Consider the following 24,825-nt stretch of genomic DNA (forward strand, 5'->3'; position numbering starts at 1 on the left):
TGGGGCTGGATAAAGGTACCACGGCCAACCTGGGAATTCCTACCTTCACATTGCAAACAACATAGCTTTTCAGAATGCATACATTTTCATGCAGATTCAGGAAAGGTGGAAGAGTACGAATGGAGATATTGACATACTTGTATGTTAGCAAGAAGAAAGATACTGCAACAAACTCACTTAACATCTGTTTGAAGCCTCAGTATTTTCTGTTTTCATGGTATTAAAATTAGAATATGTTAATTTTATTAAGCTACATTGCTCTTTGGCATAATCAAGGCAGTTTTATTTGCTAGCTATTATTTATGAAATTCAATGTATTATGTCAAATTCAGTATCTAAAATAACATTTGAAATAGAAAAGTTTTCCCAGGACAAATACTGCAAAATCTCATTGTCTTTGTGCATGTCTGTCAGTGTCTCTCTCATAACTTTGGAGTCCATTCTCTAATTTCAATCAGACTTGACTGCAGGGTCAGTCCAACAACTTCTTTGCGATTCAGTCCCCAACCATAGGCTTCCATTTTCTTCGATTCTCTCAAGATCTGAAGAGTAATTTTCTTTCCATCAAAAATGCTGAAAAAAATGAGTTCTTTGCTATTTCTTCCTACCCCTCCACAGACCAGCAGCAGACTCTTCCCCAGTCATCACCAACTAGGAGCTTGGAGGAATTTCTTGAGAAAGAAAGGAGAAGAATGTTTAAGAACAAGATGCAAATAGGATCAAGGCTTTCTCCTCTGTATGTAGCAATTAGAAGGATGCAAGATTCAGGGGAGTAGGTTTAATGTTAAATTTGAAGAACAATGATATAGAGTAGGCAAAGATATGTACTTCAAAATCTGAACTTAGAATTGCATCCAAACTTTCCTGGAGTTCAGTGGGTTAGTTGAGGACAATCTAGCCAGATCAGAAGCTCTTACCTTCTTCTGAGACTCTATGAATGTTAAATAATCTGCTGGCCAGATTCAGAATTCAGAATTGTTAGCACATAATGCCATGGCTTCAGCCACTGAAATCTCTGCTGCCTGCACTGTCACCAAAACTAATGACACTACCTGTCCCGCCCCCACCCCCCCAAACTTTCCCAGTTTCAATGCACGTAAACATCACAGTCACTAAGTGCTCTAAATTTAAGCATGCAGAATATTGGAATCATTTTAGCAACTATCAAAATGCCAACACTTTTGGAGAGAAAGACAGCAATTGTTTAGAGTACATGACAACATCCTGGAGTAGAAGATCACAACAAATATTACAGCCAGACTAAACTGCAGGAGGGGGATTGAGTAAACCAAAATATTGCTGTCTGTGCAAACTGAATGGAGTTTAACAACAAAGTTGACCAAACACTTCCTGTTTACATTGCATCTCCAGCGGCTCCTGGGATAGTGTTTTTTCTAATAGTGCAGAGACAGTGTAGCAGCTGCTGATCTCTACAACTACTGTGGCTGAAAGCTGCTATTTCTCCTGGGTTGTCTCCTACCTGTCCAAAATCCCACACTTAATACATTCAGCCAGGCCAGCTCCAAATTGGCTGCATTTGGCTAAGACAGTCATTCGACTGAGATTTAAAAAGCACCACCACCACCAACAATTCCCCCCCCCCCCCCCCAACAACAAAACCCAAAACACAAAACCCCAGCAGTAATACGAAGTTCAGAATAAAATAAAACCCCCGCCGATTTAGGGCAGAGCGGTGGAGACCCCCAGGCCAGCACGATGCCCCCTGCCGCAGAGCGGCTGGAATGCAAAGGGACGGACAGTACCTGGATACAGCCAGCGCTGTCACTGCTGGGCTGGTCTGTCTCGGTTTTCCAGTCAAGGCAAGGCTGGGATTCAGTTCCCGACAGAGAACAAGATGTTTTCCACACTTGTTACCTGTTGTGTTGTTTTAAAAATAAATATTTAGAAAGTGTCTAGGGGCAGCATGGATGGGATTGTTATTATTTACGGTCAGCAAGTTGTTAAGTTGAGAACAAATATATTTAATCTCAGCCTGTGCTGTTGCAAAATAGGCCCATCCCAATTTAATTTGTGGCTATGATAGTTACATGTGCTGACGTACGGCTGTATCAATTGTGTACTAAATTGGATTTGTGTATTATTGCTTTCTAAATTGCATGCCTAGTTCAGCAAAATTGTTCATCAGTTTTCACTGGCTCTGTGCTTAATAAGATGCCCCACAATACCTTGCTGCCAGGATATAATACAGCCCATAATTGCCTAGTAAAAAGAAATCACATAAAGCCCTGGTATTATCAACTTATCTAAATCTGCTCATAACAGAACCAATAATTAAATGCTGAGAACATTTCACATACACACACATACATAACACCCCCCCCTAACAACATAACTCAATCATAGTTACTTTGGTCTTTTCAGTGACTGTGTTTTGTATTAATTTTATTTTCTTTAATGCGTAGAATGAGATGTGGGAATATTTGGCCATTTAAAATAATTCTGAAGTCATCTGAAGAGTTTAAGGGAGCATGTCACTCCTTTGATTACACCTATCAACTCTTTAATAAAGAACACTGTTGCTGGATGCATCTGAGAATGTGCATCTTTATGCTTATGTGCAAACAGGTGTGTGTGTCTACACATCACCAGATGCCTGGGGTCAGTGCATGTCTTCTATAATCCTCTGAAAAAAGCACAAACAGGAGTATTCTGTTGTGCTCCCATGGGCAGCTTTTAAGTCCTCATTTAGAAAACTGTTTAAGATATACATTTTAAAAAACAGCTAAAATGTCAGTTCGTTCAAAGACATTCCTATGCAATTGCACCTGAGTAAATAGGACATGGAAATATCTGCCCCAGGAAGTTATGGGCAAGAGCTTAGGAAATGCTTAAAACAAATTAGATGTTTCTACAAGTAAAAAGAGTCAGCAAAATGACTACAGAATACTACAAGGATTTTGGAAGGAATGTTAAGTCTTTTGCTTTGACTTACAGCAATCTTTGATTAGAGACCACAATAAAACCAAATACGTAGCTACCACAGACAGATTACCTCACATCTGGCATCTCTGGTGTTCTTGCACCTTCCCTAGAAGCATCTGTCTCTATCTACTCTAAGACATGACAAAACGTAGGATGGGCATCCAGCATTTCCAATATGGCACTGTATGTACAGATATTTTCACAAAGCAATCTAAGTAATATAGATGCCAAGTTCCATGAACAGCACTTCTGAAGATCTCGGTGGTAATGCCCAATTACTGTATAATATCTTTTTATGCAGATGTTACATCTATAGCTCTATATTTATGTGAATTGTGTGCATAAAACCGAAGTAATAGAGAATGTGTGAAATGAGGATCACGGCAAATAAGTGGTGTAAATTATACATACTAACACCACAATTCCTCTCTCTTACAAAATGTGCTGTGAAGAGAAGCAAGCTGTGCTATTTAGGACGTGCCTTTAAAGCTCTCTGGCAGGTTTCAGCTCCTGTATTTGTTAGAACAGAGAAGTGAGCTTAAGTTGTTTTTAATACCAGTCAGCACCATCCATCATCTTATTAACCTCAGCTCTGTGAGAACTTCAGGGTATCAGCTTCAGGTTGGCACATCCTTGAATAAAAAGCTCCGTGCACAGTAGCCTGCTGCTGGCCTCCCACCAGTTTGAAGGGCCTTTGACCTCATTTAAGGTGGCAAAGACAACAAACTTCCCTGTTTCATCCCGGGGCAACATGTGGCACTGCCCACTCTGACATTACGTCAAGATAGTTTAGTACAGGCCATCAGCAGAGATGCCAAGGGAATGGACTTTCTGGAGCCAGGATAGTTCATTAGTTTCATAGGTTTATGTGGAAAGGTGGTCTATCAAGCTTGACAGAACCTGTGACAGAGCCTATGAAGAAGCTTTCAGCTTCATCCAGGCAGGGTGTGCCCATGAGGCTGGTGGCTCAGGGCTGCTCTCTGCCTCCACTACCTCTGCTACTGGTTACAGTAACACTGTACCAGTCACCTGCACCATCTCCCCTTCACACCACTGCGCTCACACACCCTCTCCTTCCTCACAACCAAGCAAGGTCTGCAGCACACAGTCACACTGCAGTTCACAGCCCACCCTGCGGCCATACCCATGTTGTCAGGCTCTTCCATCATGCCCCTCTGAAGTCTCAGTCCAGCAGCTTGGCCTGGGGTATTGATGTATTCGGTCTTCCACAGCTGTGCCAGCAAGGAGGTAAAAATGGAAAAAGCATGGTTTACAACAACACAACAAGAGAGAGATGTGGCTGGCTGCTTCTCAGCAAGAGGTGGAAATGGGACTTCTAACACCAGAACAGGATTTCGCAGTGTTGTCTCTCCCTCTGCCACTGTGCATCGCGCTGGAGACATGTATGCAGGGAGCTGGTGGGGTTGCAGGACTGACAGGCTAACAAGGATCCCAGTAACCCAGTAGGCTCTCCCACCAGATTGGAGGAGGAACCAGCAGTGAATTCCTGCTCCTGAGAAAGTATGACTTAATAAACTGAACTGTGAACCAACTCTCAGAAACCAGACTCAAACATATTCCCGAAGGGCAATATAATTTTGACTTTCAAAACCCCACCAGAATGAAAAGCACATTTTCAAAACTCTTCCTGAATGGCAAAGACTCCTCCATTCAGGAGGATAAAAGTTGATAGGAGGCAAACACTTCACTCTGATTTTCAACTTCTGCCCCGTGCTTCCCCATTAAGAAAGCAGCCATTTAGAATGCAAAATTCTGCCTCTGGTCTTCAGTGAGTCAGGATTCCCCTTCCTGTCCCCATTCCACCTACCCTCACCACTCCATCTGTGCTTCCTGTGATGATGATGCTGCGTGTGTCCCAGTCCATCACTTCAGCAAAGCAGCAGCAAACAATATGGCTTTCGGGGTGGCAGGTGGTGTTAATGCTTGCAAGAAGCTGGCCATTGACTGTCCACAGATACAGGTAAGATCCAGCACAAGAGATAATATCACCCTGTAATAAAGCAAGAAGCAATGTTTCAAAATCCTACACTCATCCTCCTCACAACACTTACGTGTCGATTATAAATAACAGACTTGCTCTGATCTATATTCTGACCTTTGTTTTGCTTCTGGGCAGATGATGTAAACCAGAGAAAGTAAAAATGATATGTTTTGTCATTAAAAGTTCTGACACTGTTACCTCAGATTTAGCAAGATAATGCAGAAACCAAGTTGTTTTTTTTTTTTTTTCATTTTTTTAAATGAAAAAAATTCTTTAAATGTTCCCTTTCTATTTCCCTGAAAATCCAGGCTTTTAGTAAAAAAGTATACTGACAGACTCACCTAGCCACTCTCAGGGACAGGGACTGTGCACAAGCAATGCCTAGCACAGGTTCCGGGCCAGGACTAGTGCTCTTCTAAGTTTTACAAATAAGCAGTCTCTTAAACGAGGCCATGGTGTTCACCTGCTTAGCTGCCAAGCCTGTGGTGATTTCACAATCCTCCTCTGCCCCTCACAGGGAGCTTAATGTCATCGCATTTTTAGACTGTGTTTTGCATCTGACCAATGACCAGCTCAGCATTCAGTGAGCTGCACTGCTGATGCAGAAAACATCCTTTGCAACTGAATCTCTTGTCTCCCTTCCGTGCAGGGGTGTAGTCTTACCACAGACTGCACCGTAAGGAGCAAATACACAGGTAATCCTTAGGGGCAAGAAACACAGAACCAAGAGGCAATACCTCAATTTTAAATGATCTTATCAAAAGTGCATTTTGATGAAGTTACTAACTGAAATTCCACCTAACCTTTCCATCCTTGACGCATAGTAAGAACCAGCTAAATAGAACACCATCAGCAAAGTCATCTGATTCTGACAAAAGCCAGTGTGCCCTTAAATTAGCAGCATGCATCTGGTTTAAATCAACTAACACTGTACTTCACCCATGCCTGATTTGGGGCCAGAGCTCTTCACACTGCAGGGCAGAATTCTGAAGATAAAACAAGGATAGTGCATTCTAAACAGAGTTGCCAATAATTAAAGAGATTAAATTTCACCTACCTTATCTGTATGAGAGTAGATAATGTCCAGGCATTTTGTAATGATCTACGGTGTTTTTCAAGTCTAGACCAGCGATTTAAAACTAACTGAAATCATCAGTTACAGCAAGCTTTTACAATCCTCCTTAGCTTATAAACTTTTTGGGATAGCCTTTTTGTTTTATGTCTACATGATACAAACACCATGAGGTTTGGACCTATAAATGGAGCTTCTAGGTGCTCAAGCACATAAATATAAAATATTCAATATAAAAACCAACAGTCACATAACAAAAAGCTGTATAGGCTTCTTATTTCACAGAAAAGTATGGGGTTCCGAAATTAATTTCCTTCAAAATTTAGCTTTAAAACGTTCTGAATTTTCCAGGTAAAAACTTTGTTACCAAACATATAATTTTGTGTTAATTAAAATATTTCATTTAGCACAATGGAAACATTTTGTTTCTATCTTTGTGTTATAATATAGAATTATATAGAGAAAATGTAAACAAAACCACTTTTCAGAGTTAAACATCCTGTTCTGCTAACCTCAAAAAAATTTTTTTCATCGACAACATATGGACCACTTCATCTTTTTTCCTTGAAGTTTCAGTCATACTTTCCTAAGGTTTTTCCTCCTTTAAATTAACCTTTCTGCAGGCTATTGTCCAATCAGTGTAACCATTTTCACTCCAACAATCCGGAGAACTGCTCTTGGATCAATCACCAGACTGTTCCTGGCATAGACCATCTCATTTTGGACAGCTGGAGAGGAGGAGCTACCGACTATAAAGGCTACTGTCAATGGTGGGCTGGTACGTAGAAAGGAGAGGACTCCATCCTCTTGGGGTCTGAAGCCCATGGTATGTGCCAGCACACCCACTCATTTCTGAATGCATGGCACTGGCCATTTTACACTAACCAGGACCCCTGGGGCTGGGAGCTGAGCTAGCGCTGAACAGACTACTTAATTCCCACCCTCAAGTACTAGCCATCAGACTGCGTGGTTAATAAAGCTCTGATATGAGATGACTCTTTTGGCACAGACTAAGTAGAGAATGTCTGCCTGATTTCTTACTGCTATGAACTCAATTTTGCATCTCTTGGTACAAGCTCCAGTACCGGATCCAACCTCAAATTGTCTGAGCAGTTGGAACCCTACTCTAGTATATTAACAGAGATACAAAATACAAATGTGCAAGCAACATTTTGGGGAGGTAGAAGGTTGGAAAAAATCTCATCCAGAGTGTTTACAATAAAATCCAATACAGAATATTTTCCTAGAAACTTGAATGCAATTCTGGCCAGGCACAGACTGCAGAAGACTTGTACCCACTGGTATCAAGAGCTCTCCCCGCATCTAAGAGTAGACAGGAAAGCAAAAAGCCAACATTATCACTGCAAAGGTGTAACGTAGTTGTCAGCTGAGGCGGAAGACTGAGATCTAACATGCCTCAGCTGCCATGGCTCTGTTGCATGAATGTCAGGAGAAATTAATGAAATAATGGAGGCAATAAGGTTATGGGTGAGCCAAATCCAGGAGCTACTAGGGTAATACTTCATGCTCCATAAACTAAAAGTTGTTTAATCCTGCTATCTACCCTTCCAAAGATGCTTCTACTTAGCCACTCAGTCTAAGATCTTACTGTTAGTGCTCACCTCTCATCATTAAGAACACTATTAGCAATCTCTGTAGAAAGAAAAAAAAAATCAATGTATCAGACTCTCAGGATGTTTTTATGTTGGGAAGAGCACCCATTAAATTATCATGAAATGTTCATGGATGCATCAGAGGAAAGATGATAAATGAAGATCTTACTGTTGAATTGTTGATGGCAACAGAAGAGAGGCTGGCCCTGTGGGCAGGAAGCTGGTTTATGTACGTCAGCTGGTTCAGGTCCCAAACGATGCAGGTTCTGTCATCAGATCCACTCACAAAGATGCTGTAGGTCACAGATGCAGCAAGGCAGGTCACTGCCTGAGTGTGCCCATACAAAGCCTGGTGGGGAAAAAGCAACCGATAAACCGCAGCAGAGGGTGGCTGATTTACCAGGGAACTACAGTCCTACTCTCATTTGCTTAGTAAGAACAAGCAACCTAGTCGTTCTCTGGAGAACTGAAAAGGTTAAGAGGGGGGAATACCAAAAGATCTTATAGAAGCATCCTTGTCCTGAACTCGTGATTGAGGAAACTTGAAGCTCCAAGAGATTATATTACTTGCCCCAAGTTGCACAGTAACTCAGGGCCCCTGGCATACATTTCAGACTCTATGATAGTGCTTTGTGGTCAGGCACAAAACATCATGTTTCATTTCAGTCCATGCAGTTTTAAGTAAAATTTATGCTTGGAAATTACTATTTCTCAATATTTACAAAGTATTTTGAAATAAAACCTACCAGGATGTATTTCAGTGACCTTCCCAGTCTTATATTTCCGTTTTTCTGAACAAGTACTAATATTTTTCCAATTTTGATTAAGAAAAACAGCATTTGGGGAGAATTTTTGCTTTAAAGCCATATAGGCATTCCTTTCTCCTCTATCATTACTCAACATTCTTTTTCTGCTGTTTTATAGGTTCCAGAGACACAAAGAGTCCCCAGTTCAATTTAGCCTTATTTAACAGTTTCATTAAAAAAGACTACACTTTAGACAATTTAATAGCTTGGAAGTCATGGATTGAAGTATACTGATGACAATTGTTTAATGCAGCATTCTCAAGTGACAGCAGTATACATTTCTGCTGCATAACCACCAATGACAGTAAAGCCTGTTGGGCAGTAAAGCCTGTTGGACAACAGAGAAAAAGTCCTTCACAGCTTTCCTCAAAACCCTTCCAGGGCTCAATCTTTAGCTGCCTTACTGTGAAAAATCAGACCCACCAGTTTTAATGTTGGTTTTAACAGCAAATGCGTATTCCCTGCTGGCTTTCTCTACATGACATAATTAGCACATCTTCAGGGTCTGTCTCAGTTCAGCATGGAGCAGTAGAGCCACATGTCCCAGATGATTTTTGCAAACACATCTCATACTCTTTTTGAGCGTGTGACTGTGAGACTGAACTCTTGCTGGCAAACATGTGCTGCCACTTGCCAAGGTTACTAGGACAACAGTATTCAAACATTAATCCACTGGTGAAGAAGATGAGCTGCAGCAGGCTAAGTACTACTGAAGGTGACCTGCAACTGCAAGGGATGAATTTCAGCTCAAGATTTATTTCATTCACAAGAACTGTTGACTAAAAATACTTGCACAAAATGGGGTCTCCAACAGTGGTTTTCAGAGGTCAGAAACACTCTCAACTGAGCATAGAAAAGGAGGCTCAACAATAGCTTTGGACTGGCTGTAGAACAGTCTCTTTACAAAGGACTGGGCATAACCCAGTGCCCGTGCTCAAGAACAGCACGAGACCTCTTCAAAAAGGGCTGGGACAAGGCAGGTTCAAGGGCTACAAGTTTCCTCTGCTTCCTCCAAAGCATGAAATAAATCATACCTATCGTGACAACGTCCAAACTGCCAAGTCAAGACAAGTTAAGCTCCTGCACAAGTTTTAATAAACCCCTTTTTTACATTTTTTAACCCAGAAAAATCCCACCTGTCAGTGAAGTGCTTTAAATACAAGCTGAGTGCGGAAAAGAGGGCTAGACCTGAGCCCAGTTATAATCTCAACTTCAATCCACTGGTGTCTCAATGCATATTCAAGCAAAAACTGTCACATGCTTTTAGCACTCTGCTGTCTTCTCATTATTGCTCTGCAAAGACTGACAGGTTTTCCCTTAGTGGGAAATATCCTGCAGCATATCTGCAGAAAGAACTGTGAGGCCTATCTCTAGAGTAAATTCACAAATATCAAAAGACAAAAGAAGACCAGCTTCACTGCAGAAATGCTTAGTGCATGAGAAATTAAACCAAGTTTGACCATCCAACTTAACTGGCTGATATGGACACAGACGCTTCACAGCTATGCTCAACACCTCCCTGAGAGGTCTGTGTGGCAGACATAGCATGGCTCACCCAGATGCTTTTCCCAGTCTAGTGTTTCATTTGGCCCAGAAATTCTGGGGGCTGGATCACATGGATTGCTCTGCTCATAAACACTGAGGGAACTGGTAAGTTGCATGGATCAATACTGAGGCCATTATGCTCGATCTTTAGTGTTCAACAAAACTGTGGAAGCAGCCCCTGCTAGAGAGGGAAAAATGACTTTTTCTGCTGAAATATAGTTTCTGTACTTTACTACATTCCAAACCAGAATGTGTCAGTCCCATGAGACAGCTGGTAAGTGAATAGCATCCACTTTATAGCACATCAGCTTTACTTAAGCAAAGCTCACTCAGGAAAGATGATACAATTTTTTTTTTTTGTTCAGCAGAAAAAGCAGCCACCATGAAACAGGGAATTACATGAAAGCAGCAAGTAATTCACTGGAAGACATTTAGGACCATAGTTCAAATTTACATCTATGCCAGACAGTCATCAAAAAAAAAAAAAGAGCCTCTGCTAGCAAAAAGAGGAAAAAAAGACAGTATTTGTCACTGCATGATCTCATGCCACTTTGTGGACTTTGGGTAATACCAGATTAATCACAGTGGAACACATCAGCAAAGCTGATTTTAGACTGTTAAAGAGAAAGGCATTCTATTGGAGATAAGAGAGCCTCTTCAACAGTTGCCTGAAACTCAATCTGACCCTCTGAATGGTATTATTTTGATGTTCATGAAGATTACCGATTATGCTTTTCTCTACTGCTATTTCTTCCATTTCTTTATCCATGTCCTGGTTTGGAATAATAAGCAGCAGGATTAAAAGGTCATAACTGAAGATCTTGTATCATATTTCTGCCTTCTTCTCAAGCAGGAAACACTATGAACTTCTGAAGAGAGACTGCTCTAAGGACAGTTTTCTCCCTGATTTCAACACACAAGAATTTCAGATAAATGGAGATCTAAATAATTCTCTGTCATCCCAATAGACACTGAAGTTTTCACATCATTTAATGACAAATAAAATAAGTTTTGTCTCAGGGTGTGGAAAGAACTGAAATATCACCTGACTATCCCTTCAGAGCAAACAAACAGAAGAAGTTCTGACACTTGGAGACCTTCTTGCTGATCAGCAAACCCTTTATTAGTTTGCCTAAAAGTAGCAGAATGTTTTCTGTCTTTTAGTTTCTTAGGGAAGAGGGGGTCACATGCTGCCTTTCACATATGATAGAGGTGTACTTTAAAGGACTTTGGACAGTGAGGATACAAACTATATCATTCTTATTGGATCCTTCCTTACCTCGTGGAGTGACAGATAAAGCTTTTAAGTTCTGAATTCTGGCTGAGAGAAAACAATCACGAACTTTGCCTAGCTAAGCCTTCATTTCCATCAGCTAAGTTTGCAGCATTTTGGAGATCCTCTCCATTGTTCTAGCAGCTCAAAAGGAATTATAACCATCTCCAGCTAATACTGTTTTTTAAAAATAATCCAAGGGTTGGCTGCACTTCAAGTGAGGACAGAATATGCCTTATCTTCGCTGTTTCTTTGATCATGATAAACTTTCAAATTGCTACCAAAGGGAAAAAACCCAACAAGCAGAATACATAACCATAACCTGTGGGTATAAGGCATATTATCAGCTCCTGATCCGATAACAAGCTGTCACATGATGACGGTGATTATTGGTTTTCTCTGTCTTCTTGATTCGTGCAAAGGTGTTTCCTCTGCCAGTCATCTGAGGGAAAGCAAGTAATCCTTTGGTTTTCGTTATGTTTCTACAGCAAAAGAGCCACAGTACTCACCTGTCTCAAGTTTAGACATTTCACTTTGTCCTTGACCAAGGAAAGTTCCCAGACACACACAACCGAGCTTGTTCCAGATGTGATTATGGTGGTTGCTGAAGGACATACAGCGCAGAGGCACTTTCCCCAGTCCGCCATGCACTCAAACGTAGTCACATTCTGTACAAGAAAGCAACTTTCAGTCAAATGTTCATCTGGCGATACCATGCATTTATTAAAACCAAATGGCAGATTCAGTTTTCAGAACTGAGCCTGCATTTCTTCAAAACCAGGAAAGAAAAGCTTATCTTAACCAGTCTTAATGCTCACAGCACAACTGCATAATATACACATGCACAGGCTGTGCTTGCAAGCGGCTGTGCCATCCTCCAAGGGCCAAATAGGAAGGCTAGAAAAAGGTCAGTGTCTTATGTCTTAGAAGACCCAAATCCCAATCTCTCTTGTGCCACAGACTTCCTACATAACTTCAAGCAAGCTCATTCTGCCACCATATAGTGACAGAATGCAAACATTCAATGTAGATTAAAAAGAAACCTCAGGCTGTGACAGGTAACAGTTATTGCCAGACTCTGTGACACCCCTCTTGGACTGAAAAGCCAAAAGAACTAAACTCCGTCCTGTACCAATGGCTCTGTTAGCAGCCCCCAAGCCGGTCTAAACCAAGTTTGGGTTACACGCTGCTGCAACTATAGTACAAACATCCTTCTGCTCACATTCTGCATTAGCTCTCTCCCACACAATGGGAACAATACTATGGTGCTAATGATTCTGGTGGACCTGGATGCCACTACTACAAAAAACATACCAGAGACAGAACAAAACTTTACCTAGTTATAATAAGGACAAAAGTTTCTTTTAAGCTCGTGTCCAGAGGCACTGTTGGCCCAGAGAGAACTCAAGTTGGACTCCCAACTATTTCTCATAGTGACTGTGTAATCACAGCAAGAGGGTCAGAGACACCCTGACTTTTGAAGAAGAGGCAAAACAAATAATTTACAACTATGGCAGCACTATGAATTGCTAAGCACCGATTTTAATTGGAATCAATGGAGAAAACTCAATAATTTTAGAGAGCAGAAAGTAAAATAGATCTCATGGCTTTTTCACTTCCATTGAATGTGGGTATGTCTTGAACAACATAATGATGTGACTTGCACAGATACCCAAGCCAATATCTTGCTGAATGACATATTCTGCTATTCTGGTACCTGAGCTAATTCAGATGTCTTTGCGTGTCATATTATCTCAAACACATCAAAAAAATCAGTGTGTTTGTGGCAGAAGAAGAACCTGAATCTGTCAAGTGCCCTAACAAGCAGTGTGATGACAATAGACCATTGATTTTTAACAGTGACGAAGTAAGCATATTAACTTTCTAGAATGGAAGACATTATTATTTTGAATGAATGCACTGGGCTAAGCTAGGGAGCCAGAGGGGAATTGACAGATGGTCCTATCTTAATTCCAGCAGAAAGTTCTGCACAATGAAATTTCTAATCAGGGGCCGGGAGACCTTGTATTGTCCTTACAACCTACAAAATAAGGTTCCTCCTTCATTTTGATGGACAACACAGTCACTAGAAGGAAAACTTGAGATAATTTAGAGCAGAAATGCCACATTTTTTAGCAGTGTAGAATGACTTTGTACTCTGTTGGGTTATCCAACCTGAGATTCCTCAAGAAGCTTGACTGTGAGAGAGTCCAGTACAGCATCCTCTGAAATCAGCTCCCCAATAGCCTCCGAAATGGGTGCCCAAGCCAGCCAAAGACCACAACATATCATTCATTTCTGGTATGCTTAGACTTTTTCTTATTTACCTTCTCAGACCCATAGTTGCCAAAGCAGCAGGTGAAGTCCTCAAATCCCCAGCAGAATGTTTTGCTCCAAAGAGGAGGAATCAAAACTTTATTTTTTTCAACAGCCAGAATGCCTTTCTCGGTATGAACAATGTGCCCAATAGCTCCCTTGGGACAGTCTGACAAGACAGAGAACATATTTAATTCTGTTGGTTTTAGAGCATTTACATAACCTGTGCAAGGAGGAAAGTTAATGTGGTGAGGCTGGCAAGTCCTACCACTGGGCACCATGCTGTGGCAATGCCCACAGACAGAAACCCACTCTACAACTGAGTTTCCAGACAGAATAGTGGAAACACTCCTTTCCAAAGGATCACATAAATCCATGCAGAGGGAGTGACGTGCTCTAAAGGAGGGGGTTTAACAGCAGTGTCATTAAGCTCCTTTTCATTGGCAATCTGCCTCATGCCATGAAATACAGAGGATGCTGGCCATGTCACCAACAGCCCCTATAGTACAGCTACAGGAGTCCCTACTGACAGCTACACTGTCCCCACAAAGACACGTGATGCAAAGAACACCACTGTGGGATGCAAAAGTAGACACACTGAAATTTTCCAGGCTTCTTCATGTTATGAAAAGTAGCAGACTAAGAAAAAGATGAAGAAAAAGAAAAGTTTTTAAGATCAAGAAGTGGAGAAAGACAATATTTACTTTGCTGTTGAACATAAAAAAAAGAGAATGAGAATTGAAAAGTGAGCTTTATGTTCTATTTAAGATATACAGAATGTAGAAGAGAGAAAAGATTTAATTGTCTTATAAAAATGTTTATCTGTTCTGAACTCTACAGCAGAAATTCAAAGATTTGTCCTGAGTATTTGAGTGTTTTCAATGACCACTCACAATACACACATACACAAATAAAAATTGACAGAAAGCATTTTGATTGCGTCAACATATACAAAGCTGTGTGACTCTTTTTGTGCTCTTGAAAATCCAGATTCACCTCATCCAAGAATTTTGCACTTATTAGCTCCAAAAATGGAGCACAGCCTCTGCAGCACCTTTTATTATAACTGGTGAGAGCTTCAGATTTTGCAGGCTGCTCATAAAAGGAGGAAGAATTCCACTTGAGTGAAGGGACAGCACAGTCTCTCTTCCTGATGAACTTTTCCCTTGGACATTCCTGGATGGATGTGGTTTTGTGAAGAGCTAGAACAAAGGAATGGCATTGGAAAATGAATCTCTACTTGCCATACCATGCAGGAGAGACATCTGTTTCAATCCTTAATCATAGACACTAGGACCGTCATATATGAACCTCTTCATTAAAAAAAAAAAATAATCTTACACTTATTACATTTTCATCAGAACTGCAGAACTCAGATTTGTTGCCACAGCTGTACAGCATACAACAGGAACAGCATGATTAGAAAGTGGAATCACAGACATGTATGTGGGTGCATACTCATGTAGTACACAATATGGAGAAGTTTACAGCCATCTTTTGGCAGATTTAAATCAGAAAAATACCTCTGATTTAAGTTTCTATTCTTGCTTTCCAGTTGAAATACTACAAGATCAAAATCAATTATGCTCTCCACTTGCATGATAAAGTGGTACCTGCTTTGGTATCTGTCCGAAGTTGCTGACAAAACCCAGGATGGTGCCCTTAATAAGAGGATCTTTAATGTTGTTGAGGTCCATCTTGTCTCCATAGAAGTAAGGGTGATAGGTGTTAACTGCCTCCACTGCGGCTGAGCCATGCTGCTTGTGGCCAAAAATCAGATCTATCCAGTGATGGAGGTGTGCACTGACATAGTCACTTTCCAGTGCCTGAAACCAAAAGAAAATTAATTCAGTAGAGTGTATCCATTACAAATGCATTACTACTTTCCAGTCTCTACTGGAGACAAATTCTCTGCAAGTGAATCTTCACACTTTCAGTTCCTCCAGTATCATAATTCTCAGCACATCTTCACAAAATGTGACCAAAGAGATGAAGGGTGGATCCCCACAGGAAAAGGAAGGACAGAGTGCAGCATGCTTGATCTAGCAGACACCAGGAGGAATGTCCTCAGAGACAACAAAAGCAGGTTCCACTAAAAGTGCAAGCATTCCACAGATCCTGGCACATCCTTCAGCTTCTAGCATACATTAAAGCCTGTGCTGTCATGTCTTCACCAATCCTGTTCCTGTCACAAGATGGTTTAAATGAGCAAAACATTCGTTAGCATTTGGTACCACCACTTTGCTCTATAGGCAACCCACAAGCCTCTCCTGGGTCTGTACAGCAGGAGAGGCTGCGTGCCATGAACCAGCAAAGAGAAGGTAGAGCTTGTAGTGAAATGGCAAGGGGTGCTGCAAGCCAAGGCAGGGAAGGGGTTTTGCAATAGCAGAGTTGGGGTGCAGCAGCGCAGCTGTATGGCAGAAGCTTCAAGACTGCTTGGGTTTGGTCAACATTTTGCTACCCTCACAGGGCTTAAGCAGAGACAGTTGCAGCACCAGATTTCCTCATGCTGGAAAAACTCAGAGTCTGAACTTTTTTCTGCAAAATAAGAAATGGTTAACTTTGATTAGATTTGCCACCCATAGTGACAGGTGTGTGAATTAATGGGACCAGAAGAAACAATTACTACTGGAGAAGACTGGGAGAGATGCTACAAGGCAATACATCCACCCCAATGTGGGCTCCCTAGAAAGCTCAATGTAATTATAGCGACAAACTTGTTCTTGGAAGACCCAGACAGCAAGTTCATAAGTAGTGGACACAAGTTTGAGTTGAACCTCTGCCCACCTCTAAGTTAGCCAGCCTTGCCCATAAGGCTTCACTAAATGCTACTGCCCCTGCCATCACCTGCCTCACCAAATTTTTGTGCATTCCCAAATGGCCTTGCCCAATGATTCAAGCAGCAGTGCTAAGCATTATTAAAAATACTTTCCTATCTCCAAATCATTTGACTGTGCAATACTCCCTGATGCTCAGTTAAAGGTCTCCCAAGCAGACCATCCCACCCAAAGCACAGCAGAAATAAACAAGCTAATGGGATCCAGAACAATGGCTCATTTCACAGAGCAGACAGTTAGCCCAGTGCAGCTGGTTTAAATGACCCTGCCCACAGCTATAACGATCACAGGGCAGCTCAGAGAACAGGCATGGCATACAATCTGTCCCCTGCAAACAACACGAAAACACTTAGGAACAGACTCAGAACTCGTCCTCATTAATAAAAGCAGTTAGTCCATGAATTACAAACCATAAATTTTGCCTGGCATCACTGCCAGAGCAAAACAAAGCAACCAACAGAGCTGCAACTGTGCAGCCTCCCAGTATTTCACTGAGCACTATGACAAGCTCAGCCGGGAGGGGAGATCTTGTGGTCTAAGGAGGAAGTAAATAAATTTCTCTAGTAGACTAGATTCCTAACTTAGTAAACATGAAACAGGGAGCTACTCAGAGTTTTATGTCAAGAACAATTCTTTGCTCTCATATTCATTGAGGCAATAGCCAAACCTCAGAACAGTGTTGACCTGGATCTGTTTAATGCACCAAACTCACCGTGAAGCCTCCTAAAAATGAGCGTGACACCAGTAACAAGTGCATCCAGTCTTGTGAATAATTTCAGATGACAGAAACCCTCATTTTTCAGAATTCAAAATCTCTAACTCTTCACTTCAGGCAGGCTAATCAACTTCCTTTTCACAGCAAGATTTCTTGCACTCTCCTGTGTAACATCTAGTACTAGCTACGGCTGGAGAGAGCTTATTGGACTGACTGTACGTGAGGTCTGAACGCGAATCTATAAACATGATCTTTCATTTGCTAAACTACTCCTATTTGAGATTTGTATTAATTTGTAAAAGTTGTATGGCTTTTATCAGCTGTGCCAATGTTATCAAATAGTGCGGCTTAGCAGAAGCAGATATCTGTAGAACAGAACAGATGGTAGAGAGGGCCCAGTATCCACATTACATGCACTGTGGGGGCTTTACTTCAAACTAGATCTAGTCTGCTCCAACAGGCTGAATGCCACCAGCATCTGGAGTGCACAGAGTGCAGCTTTTGGTTTCATTTCATCCCAAACAGATCTAATTCACACAATCTGAGATCGCTTTGCAATGAGAGCAAAACCATGCTATGCAGGGATGACTGACAGGTTAATTTCCAGACTGCACCCTCACTCCAAAGTACAAGGCAAAAGTAGATGTTCCCCATTGTATCTAAGCGTCTCCAGAGTGCCCACCATTACACAAGCAGTAAGGAGCACAGCTTAATACTTGACACTCCAATCAAGCCACAATATAACAGACAGCATTCCTCCTGACATTTTTCTTTAAAAATATCTGGGTAGAATTGCAGCAGCTTTCGTGCATCCATGGATTTCTGTATGCAGCACCTCTGTTAGGGAAGGACAGTGTTGCCTTTTCCATGCTTGAGAAAATGGAGAACAGAGACTAAGAACCTTGGAAGGTCACTGAGAGAGCATGAGATAGAGCAGAGAAAGGAACCAGAGAGCCCCCAAACCTCCATGCCTTCATTGGAGTCACTGGGGAGCACCAGGGAACTGTTGCATGTTTGACCTCAGTGGCCAAAACCTATTTGCAGTGGGTAGCATTGAGTTGCTCCCCTGCAAGGGAAGAGATTGGGCACTCCCTAGGCTCAACTCTTCATGTAGCAAGGATTGTACTTCGAGCAGCAATCTTGCAGTACAAACAACAGTTACACAAGGATCGCCTTCGTCATAGTAAATGTATCATCATGTGGTACGGGCACTGACAAAAACTCAGGTGTCCCTTCAATTCCACTGCCTTTCAGTGTGACTAGAGCTCTGAGCCTCTAAATCAGACCTACACCAAGACATTCTACTGCAAAGTCTGCATTCAATGCAACAACCTTGCTTTTACACTCACTACTACGTCACAGGTGAGATCATACAGAAGTAAGACTTCCTAACTATTAATAGATAACACTAATTGCAGTAAGTCTCAGGACCTTAAACCTATTCGCTCCATTAAAAGCAGAAAATCACATTATGTTTCCCCCCTCAAAATAAAAAAAAAAAATAATTGTAGTCCTGGCATGACTCAGAGGTGGAGGTAGATAGTTTAAACAAACGCACAGCTGGTTAGCAACAACATGGAACTGCCTGCACATAAATGCCATGTGCATGCATCATGTTATGTTCACATACACTTATGGGCTGAGATCAGTCCATGCCACAGACCTAGATACTAACCTCACCTGGTATGGTAAGTTGGCCTTGATTCAGGGTGAATTGTTAGGCAGACCAGTAGATATGCAAAGTTCAGAACCCAGCATGAACTCTACAAAGGCAGGATGCATTTGTATCTAACATTTTGGTTTGTGACTCTAGCCTTCAGAGTTTCTTTTTCAGTGGGACCCAGTTCAGCATTTTGTCACAAATCTTGATATTCACTGACCTGTCTGTGCAGGAAAATGAATTTATGGGGGTCCCCATCTGCCCAAGGAGGAAGTTGCACATCTCCCAGCACTGTTCCATCCTGCATGCAGCCTGCAGGAAGTACAAAGGGAGAATTAGAAACAAGAATCACACACATTGCAAATAGGAATAGCTTTTCTAAAACATTGAAATCAAGGAAATTGAGGTGATTTCCACACATGCAGTTTCAGGTTCTATATCAAACATAGTGCCATAGAACGCTGCAGAACCAATTTCTCCTGGGGGTTCTGATCTAGTAATAAAGCACTGAGAAGATGTTCCAGTAATGTCGCTAACACAGTAAAAATATGCACGTCCTCAGGATAAACCATTTTAGCACAGACTGCAAACTCAGACAAGACAAACCTGTTGGTACAACTTTCTTTTTATACATATTTCTACTAAAGCAGCCACTGAGAAGAGTTTTGTTCTGAAGTCCTTTGCAATCTGATTCCTATCAGAAGGGTCTTAAATCAGAGCACAGTGTAGCGCAACTGGATGAATTCAACTCCAAGTTAAGGCTCAGGTCTGGGACTGCAAGTTTCCTTACAGTGTACCTATTGTAAAATCTTCCTGTATATTTGCTTTCTGTTGGCAAGATTCTGGTGTCTTTCTTAGGTCCCTCCACTCAATTCCACTCAGGTCAGCCTCTGGATCTTGATTTTAGCCAGGCTTTGTTTCTTGACCTCCTCTCAAGATGAAACTACCTTAATTCTTTCTTATCTTTTAACAATCTTCTAACATCTTTTTCTCATTCTGCCCTTTTCTTAACATGTCTCATTTCACTGAGATCTTAAATACCATTAGAACTAGATCTCAACACCATGGGTTAAGTTGCCTTTGCTGTCACCATTTTAGAATGCTTCTTAAGATATTTCTCCTCTGCCTTAATTGTTAACCAACCTGTGTCCACTACAAAAAGCAGCTTTGTATTGCAAATGATGTGAATTTCTTGGAAAGTGAAGTGAATCAGGACTGCCGTGCCTATTTCTGAATACTATTTTTTCTGGCTTCTCTTTGACCCTCCATGAATGGTGCAAAAAGGTCTAGAGACAGTGTGCATTCAGAAGGGATTGTGATGCTACTTGAGGCCAGGAACGATATATGACATTCACGCGACTTGTGCAGAGCCTTTCAAGATCATAGCGAGGACATTTGGCAACTTTAATCACCAGAGACATGAGGTTTAAAAAAAAACAAACAACCACCTTTCACCAACACCACTTAATAACTGATCTGTCAAATTAATATATTGTTCATAGCCACATACACGTGATGATACAGACCAAACTTTCAAAAGCAGCTAACTAGATTGCCTATATCAAAATCTGCCTTTCTCTGACAAAATGTGTAATTCCCTTTCACAGTAACTAATAGGAACTATAATCCTTTCTGAGCTGGAAATGTGGTTCTTCTGATGTCGTTCAGATATCAGAATTTTGTATTCTTGTAGCCTTATTTTAATAAAAATTGATTTCTCATTGCTAGAGAACCTCATCAGTCTGCAGAGTCCAGGGACCAACTCTCAACATGTTATGTGTATCTTTTCCCTTGGCAGGATGCTGGGGAGTGGAAGGGGAGCGATTAAGTCCCTTCTAGAACTTACCAAGTTCAAAGTGATTCGCATTGGTTAGGAACTCTGGCAAGTAGAAGAATTCAGGGATGAGTTCCCTGACATCACTCATGTTGTCCCTCGATGCCGATTCCCATGTGCTCTTGACACTGTGAAACATCCTGTCTGCAACATCAAAACTCCCACCCTGTGAAATGGAGACAGACAAAAAACCTGCAGTGTAAATATTCTGTTAAATAAAAAGCAGGTGCAGAATCTTAGCCAATTCTGCAATAACCACTACATCACATTTTTTTAGGTGATATGTCAAGATCTGTCCCAGCTGTATTTACTGTGATCTTATTTTAGGGGCTGTCTTAGTCCTGATTTGTATATCTGTAGGTAGAGAATACCATAAAGCTTAGAGTCTTAGCATCACTTGCAATAACACAGGGGCGAGCAGAAATGATCATGGGCAGCTTGAGAATATCAGCATACCCATTATTAATGCTTCTGAAGGCAATTAATTCCTTTCATAGAATCATAGAATAGTTTGGGTTCTTCCCAGGCACAGAGGTGAGGCTGACGGGTTAGTAGTTCCCAGGGTTCTCCTTTCTACCCTTTTTAAAAATGGGTGAAATGTTTCCCTTTTTCCAGTCACCAGGGACTTCACCCATAGACTTCTCTATGTTCAGGTTCCTTAAGTGGTCACAAACCTGATCTCTTACAAAGGTAGGGATTTTGCTCCCCCAGTCCCCTTCTTGCAGTCCATCCACTCAAGAGATGTGGGGAGAAAGGTTGCCAGTGAAGACTGAGGCAAAAAAGCTGTTAAGTACCTCAGCCTTCTCTTTGTCCATTGTTACCAGTTTGCCAGCCTTGATCATCAGGGGCATACGCTTTCTTTGACCTTCCTTTTCTCGTTGACATACCTGTAGACATCCTTCCTTTGTGTCCCTCGCCAAGTTCAACTCCAGCTGCACCTTCGCCTTCCTGACCCTATCCCTACACAACCAGGCAGCATCCCTGTACTCTTCCCAGGATATCTGTCCCTGCTTCCACTCCCTGTGCATTTCCTTCATGCCTTTTAGTTTGGCCAGCAGATCTCAACTCAGCTATGCCAGTCTCTTGCCTTCCTTTCCTGATTTCTTACACCTAAGGATTGAGAGCTCTTGCGCTCTATGGAAAGTGTCCTTAAAGATATGTTAGCTCTGTTCTGCTCCCTTGTCCCTGAGGGCAGTTTCCCAGGGGGTCCTATTGACTGACTCCTTGAAGAACTGGAAGTTTGCTTACCCAAAATTCAGGGTCCTGACTTTACTCTTCACCTGACCCTTATCCCTGAGGACTGTGAACTCCACCAGTGCATGATCACTGCTCAGGCTGCTTCCAATCTTGATGTCACCAATTAGCTCACTAGTGTTGATGATCAACAGGTCCAGTATCACATCCCCTCTGGTAGGGCTGTCTATTACCTGGCTTAAGAGGTTATCCTCAATGCACTCCAGGAGTCTCCTGTATTGCCTACAGCTCACCATGCTATTTTTCTAGCAGATCTCAGGGTGGCTGAAGTCCCCCAGCAGGACCAGAGCCTGCGAACGTGATGCTTCCTGTAGCTCGAGTAAGAAGGCTTTGTCAATAGGCTCCCCTTGACTGGGCAGTCTGTAGTAGACACCAGCCACAAGGCTCCTTTTGTTGCCTCAGTCTCCAATTCTTACACATAAGCTTTCAACCTGCTTCCTCTCCTTCCACACCTGTCTCTTCTGAACAGCCTGTAGCCATTCATAGCGGCACTCCAGTCATGGGATTTGTCCCACTAAGTTTCAGCAATAGCAACTAGGTCATAGCTTTCTAGCAGCACAGTGGCTTCCAGCTCCTGCTGTTTCTTGCTCATACACAAATGCACATTCGTGTAGAGGCACTTCAGTTGGGCTGTTGGCCGTGTTCTTAGAGGAACATCTCTTAATTCCTTTGAGGTACATCACTAGTGTTTCGCTCTTGGCTCCTATTACCTCAGGAGCCCCTGGCTCATCTTTGTAAGACTTCAGGTGTGTTGCAGTGTAGCCAGCATGTCTCAGAGCAACAGGCTGAGGGCCCTTGCTAGCACCCCATCCCTCTAACCTCGGTGTGTCATCCCACAGCTTGTCATGGGCAAGCCTAATATTACACCCTTCCCCGTTCCAGCTCTGTCAATGAGCCCCACTCATCCTAAAGTGATCTGCGAGCAGTGGACACAACTTCAGTGTTTTCACTTCAGTTGTGACCCAAATAGTTGTGAACAGTCTTATGTGCAACTCTCCTGAGAGAAACCGTTGGAGAAGCAGGCGGTATCACTGAAATAACATTCATCAGACCCAGGTGAACAGGAAAGGCCCAGTGGGCAGGAGACTGCAGGAACTGTTTGTTCCTTATGGAAAGGAGGGGCAGCATAAAGAAGGGAAGAAAGGAAGAATGTCTGGGTCTCAAGCTGAATTGGTGTGTAAGGAAGGAGAAACAAACTACCTCACATCCTGAGAGCATGTTAGTTTAATGAGAGTCAAACATGAGACAAAAGCAGCCTTATTAGCCCAGGACATCCTTCTGAACTAAGGCCTCAAGAAGAAAGAAAAGGAAAAAAAAAAAATCACCCATGATGAAGGTTATATGCCTTACACTGAAACTGTTTCCTACAGGATTTTCTAATGGGATTTCAGATACTGTATGCATTTGTGAAAATTCACATTCAACTTTACATAGGGATCCCTACATTGAGTATGAAAGGGTTTATTTTAACATAAAATTTCTACAATAATGGAAATGACCAAATAGGTTTGGGAGACCATCTGAATGAGTTCGTCAAAACAAATAAGCGGTTTCAGAAGAAAGCTGACTTTTAACTGCATAAAGTGATAGAACCAAATTGTTTATCAATACCTAGTTCAGGTACTGGTAGCAGTATACCTGCCTAAATGCAGCACGCTCCCAGGCAAATATAGGTATTTCTCACTGGGGTTAATTAATTTGGATTATGGGACACAACACTACATCCCACTTGAGCCAGGGCTCACTTGAGCCAGGGCTCAAGAGAGATTGTCAGATAGAACAAGTATCTTTAAATAGTTCTGCAGTGCAGTGAAAATATATGAATGATTGCTCATCTTCAACCATTCAATCCTCAAAGCTGCTTCAGTAGGCAAAAAGAACAAGCCAGCAGGATTGCAGAATGAAGACACTAAAACCCAGAGGTGGTGCAAGAATCAATCTGTTAATGAATATGAGATGCAGTCAGGTTCTGTCTATGGCTGACCTCTTGGGAAAACTTGATAGCTTTTGATTAGTTTTGTCTCTGCCTGTAGACCGTTGCATGTGCCAGATGAGGAGGATGGTGTCCTTCTGCACAATAAGAGTCAATTGAAGCTTTGAATTGCAATCTATTAAATAGGAAAATAACATCTAAGCATCTTTATGCTGTAAGGATGGGATCCCATTCCTGTGGGCCAGATAAACCCTGAGCATCAATTCCCACATTGGTTTCTGATGGTACAAACTATACCTTTTGACCCCTGGATGCACACTTATGATGCAACTCCTTTGGATCTACAAACTCTGCTAAGTCTGGGAACTGCACGTCAAGATATAACTTTTGCCATATCTTTTGTTAACAAGAAACTGCCCTCATGGATAAGCTATCAAAACACAGAAGTCAATAAACCCTAAGTTCTGAAGCCACATCTCCTTTCTTGCTTTCGAGATAGACTCCCATTAAAAGCCAATACATATTCCAGATGGAAAGACCTTGTCACTGTTTCCCCTGAGGTGAATTCTGGCCAGGCTTTTGGTCCAGCCTCATCTCTAAATGACAACATAGTTCTGCTTTAATTCCTTGTATTTTATATCCTTCTTCCTTATACCACTGACAATTGTGAAGCCTTCCCACACCCACTCAAGGGACTGAGTGAAAAAGTGGCTAATCACATGAGTAAGCCTAGCTGGAGTTAATCTGATGCACAAGGTCATCTTGTTCTTGATCATTATTAGGCAGGGACCCTTGGAGTCAAATTCAAATTGAAATTAAAACAGAGTAGAAGAAGGACTATAAATAAATCAACAGCTAACAAGTATCTCATTGAAGCATATTAAAGGGCTTTGTATATTTAATCTGCACACAGCGCGCTGTGTCTGGTGGTGATTGATGCTTTTTCATCTTTTTTTGCAGCTTTTATGAGAGCTGATGGTAATCTCCTGAGAAACAATATGATTTGTAATAAAAAGATTACC

At 41.8% G+C, this 24,825-nt stretch overlaps 1 protein-coding gene across 1 annotated transcript in view; it reads right to left on the bottom strand.

Moving 5' to 3' along the window:
• Nucleotides 1–228: 228 nt before the first annotated feature.
• WDFY4 (WDFY family member 4) overlaps nt 229–24,825 on the bottom strand; it is a gene marked incomplete at its 5' end in the record, with an annotated part of 134,515 nt that continues 109,918 nt past the window's right edge. The window contains 11 exons of the mRNA XM_082486444.1: nt 229–671; nt 1,764–1,875; nt 4,088–4,175; nt 4,772–4,954; nt 7,800–7,979; nt 11,764–11,922; nt 13,582–13,739; nt 14,625–14,772; nt 15,184–15,396; nt 19,003–19,094; nt 20,629–20,782. Coding sequence (XP_082342570.1) covers nt 605–671; nt 1,764–1,875; nt 4,088–4,175; nt 4,772–4,954; nt 7,800–7,979; nt 11,764–11,922; nt 13,582–13,739; nt 14,625–14,772; nt 15,184–15,396; nt 19,003–19,094; nt 20,629–20,782 — 1,554 coding nt within the window. The 3' untranslated portion in view covers nt 229–604. The remainder of the gene's footprint in view (nt 672–1,763; nt 1,876–4,087; nt 4,176–4,771; nt 4,955–7,799; nt 7,980–11,763; nt 11,923–13,581; nt 13,740–14,624; nt 14,773–15,183; nt 15,397–19,002; nt 19,095–20,628; nt 20,783–24,825) is intronic.

Source organism: Vanellus vanellus (assembly GCF_965231255.1).
Source record: "Vanellus vanellus genome assembly, chromosome: 7".
Taxonomy (NCBI): domain Eukaryota; kingdom Metazoa; phylum Chordata; class Aves; order Charadriiformes; family Charadriidae; genus Vanellus; species Vanellus vanellus.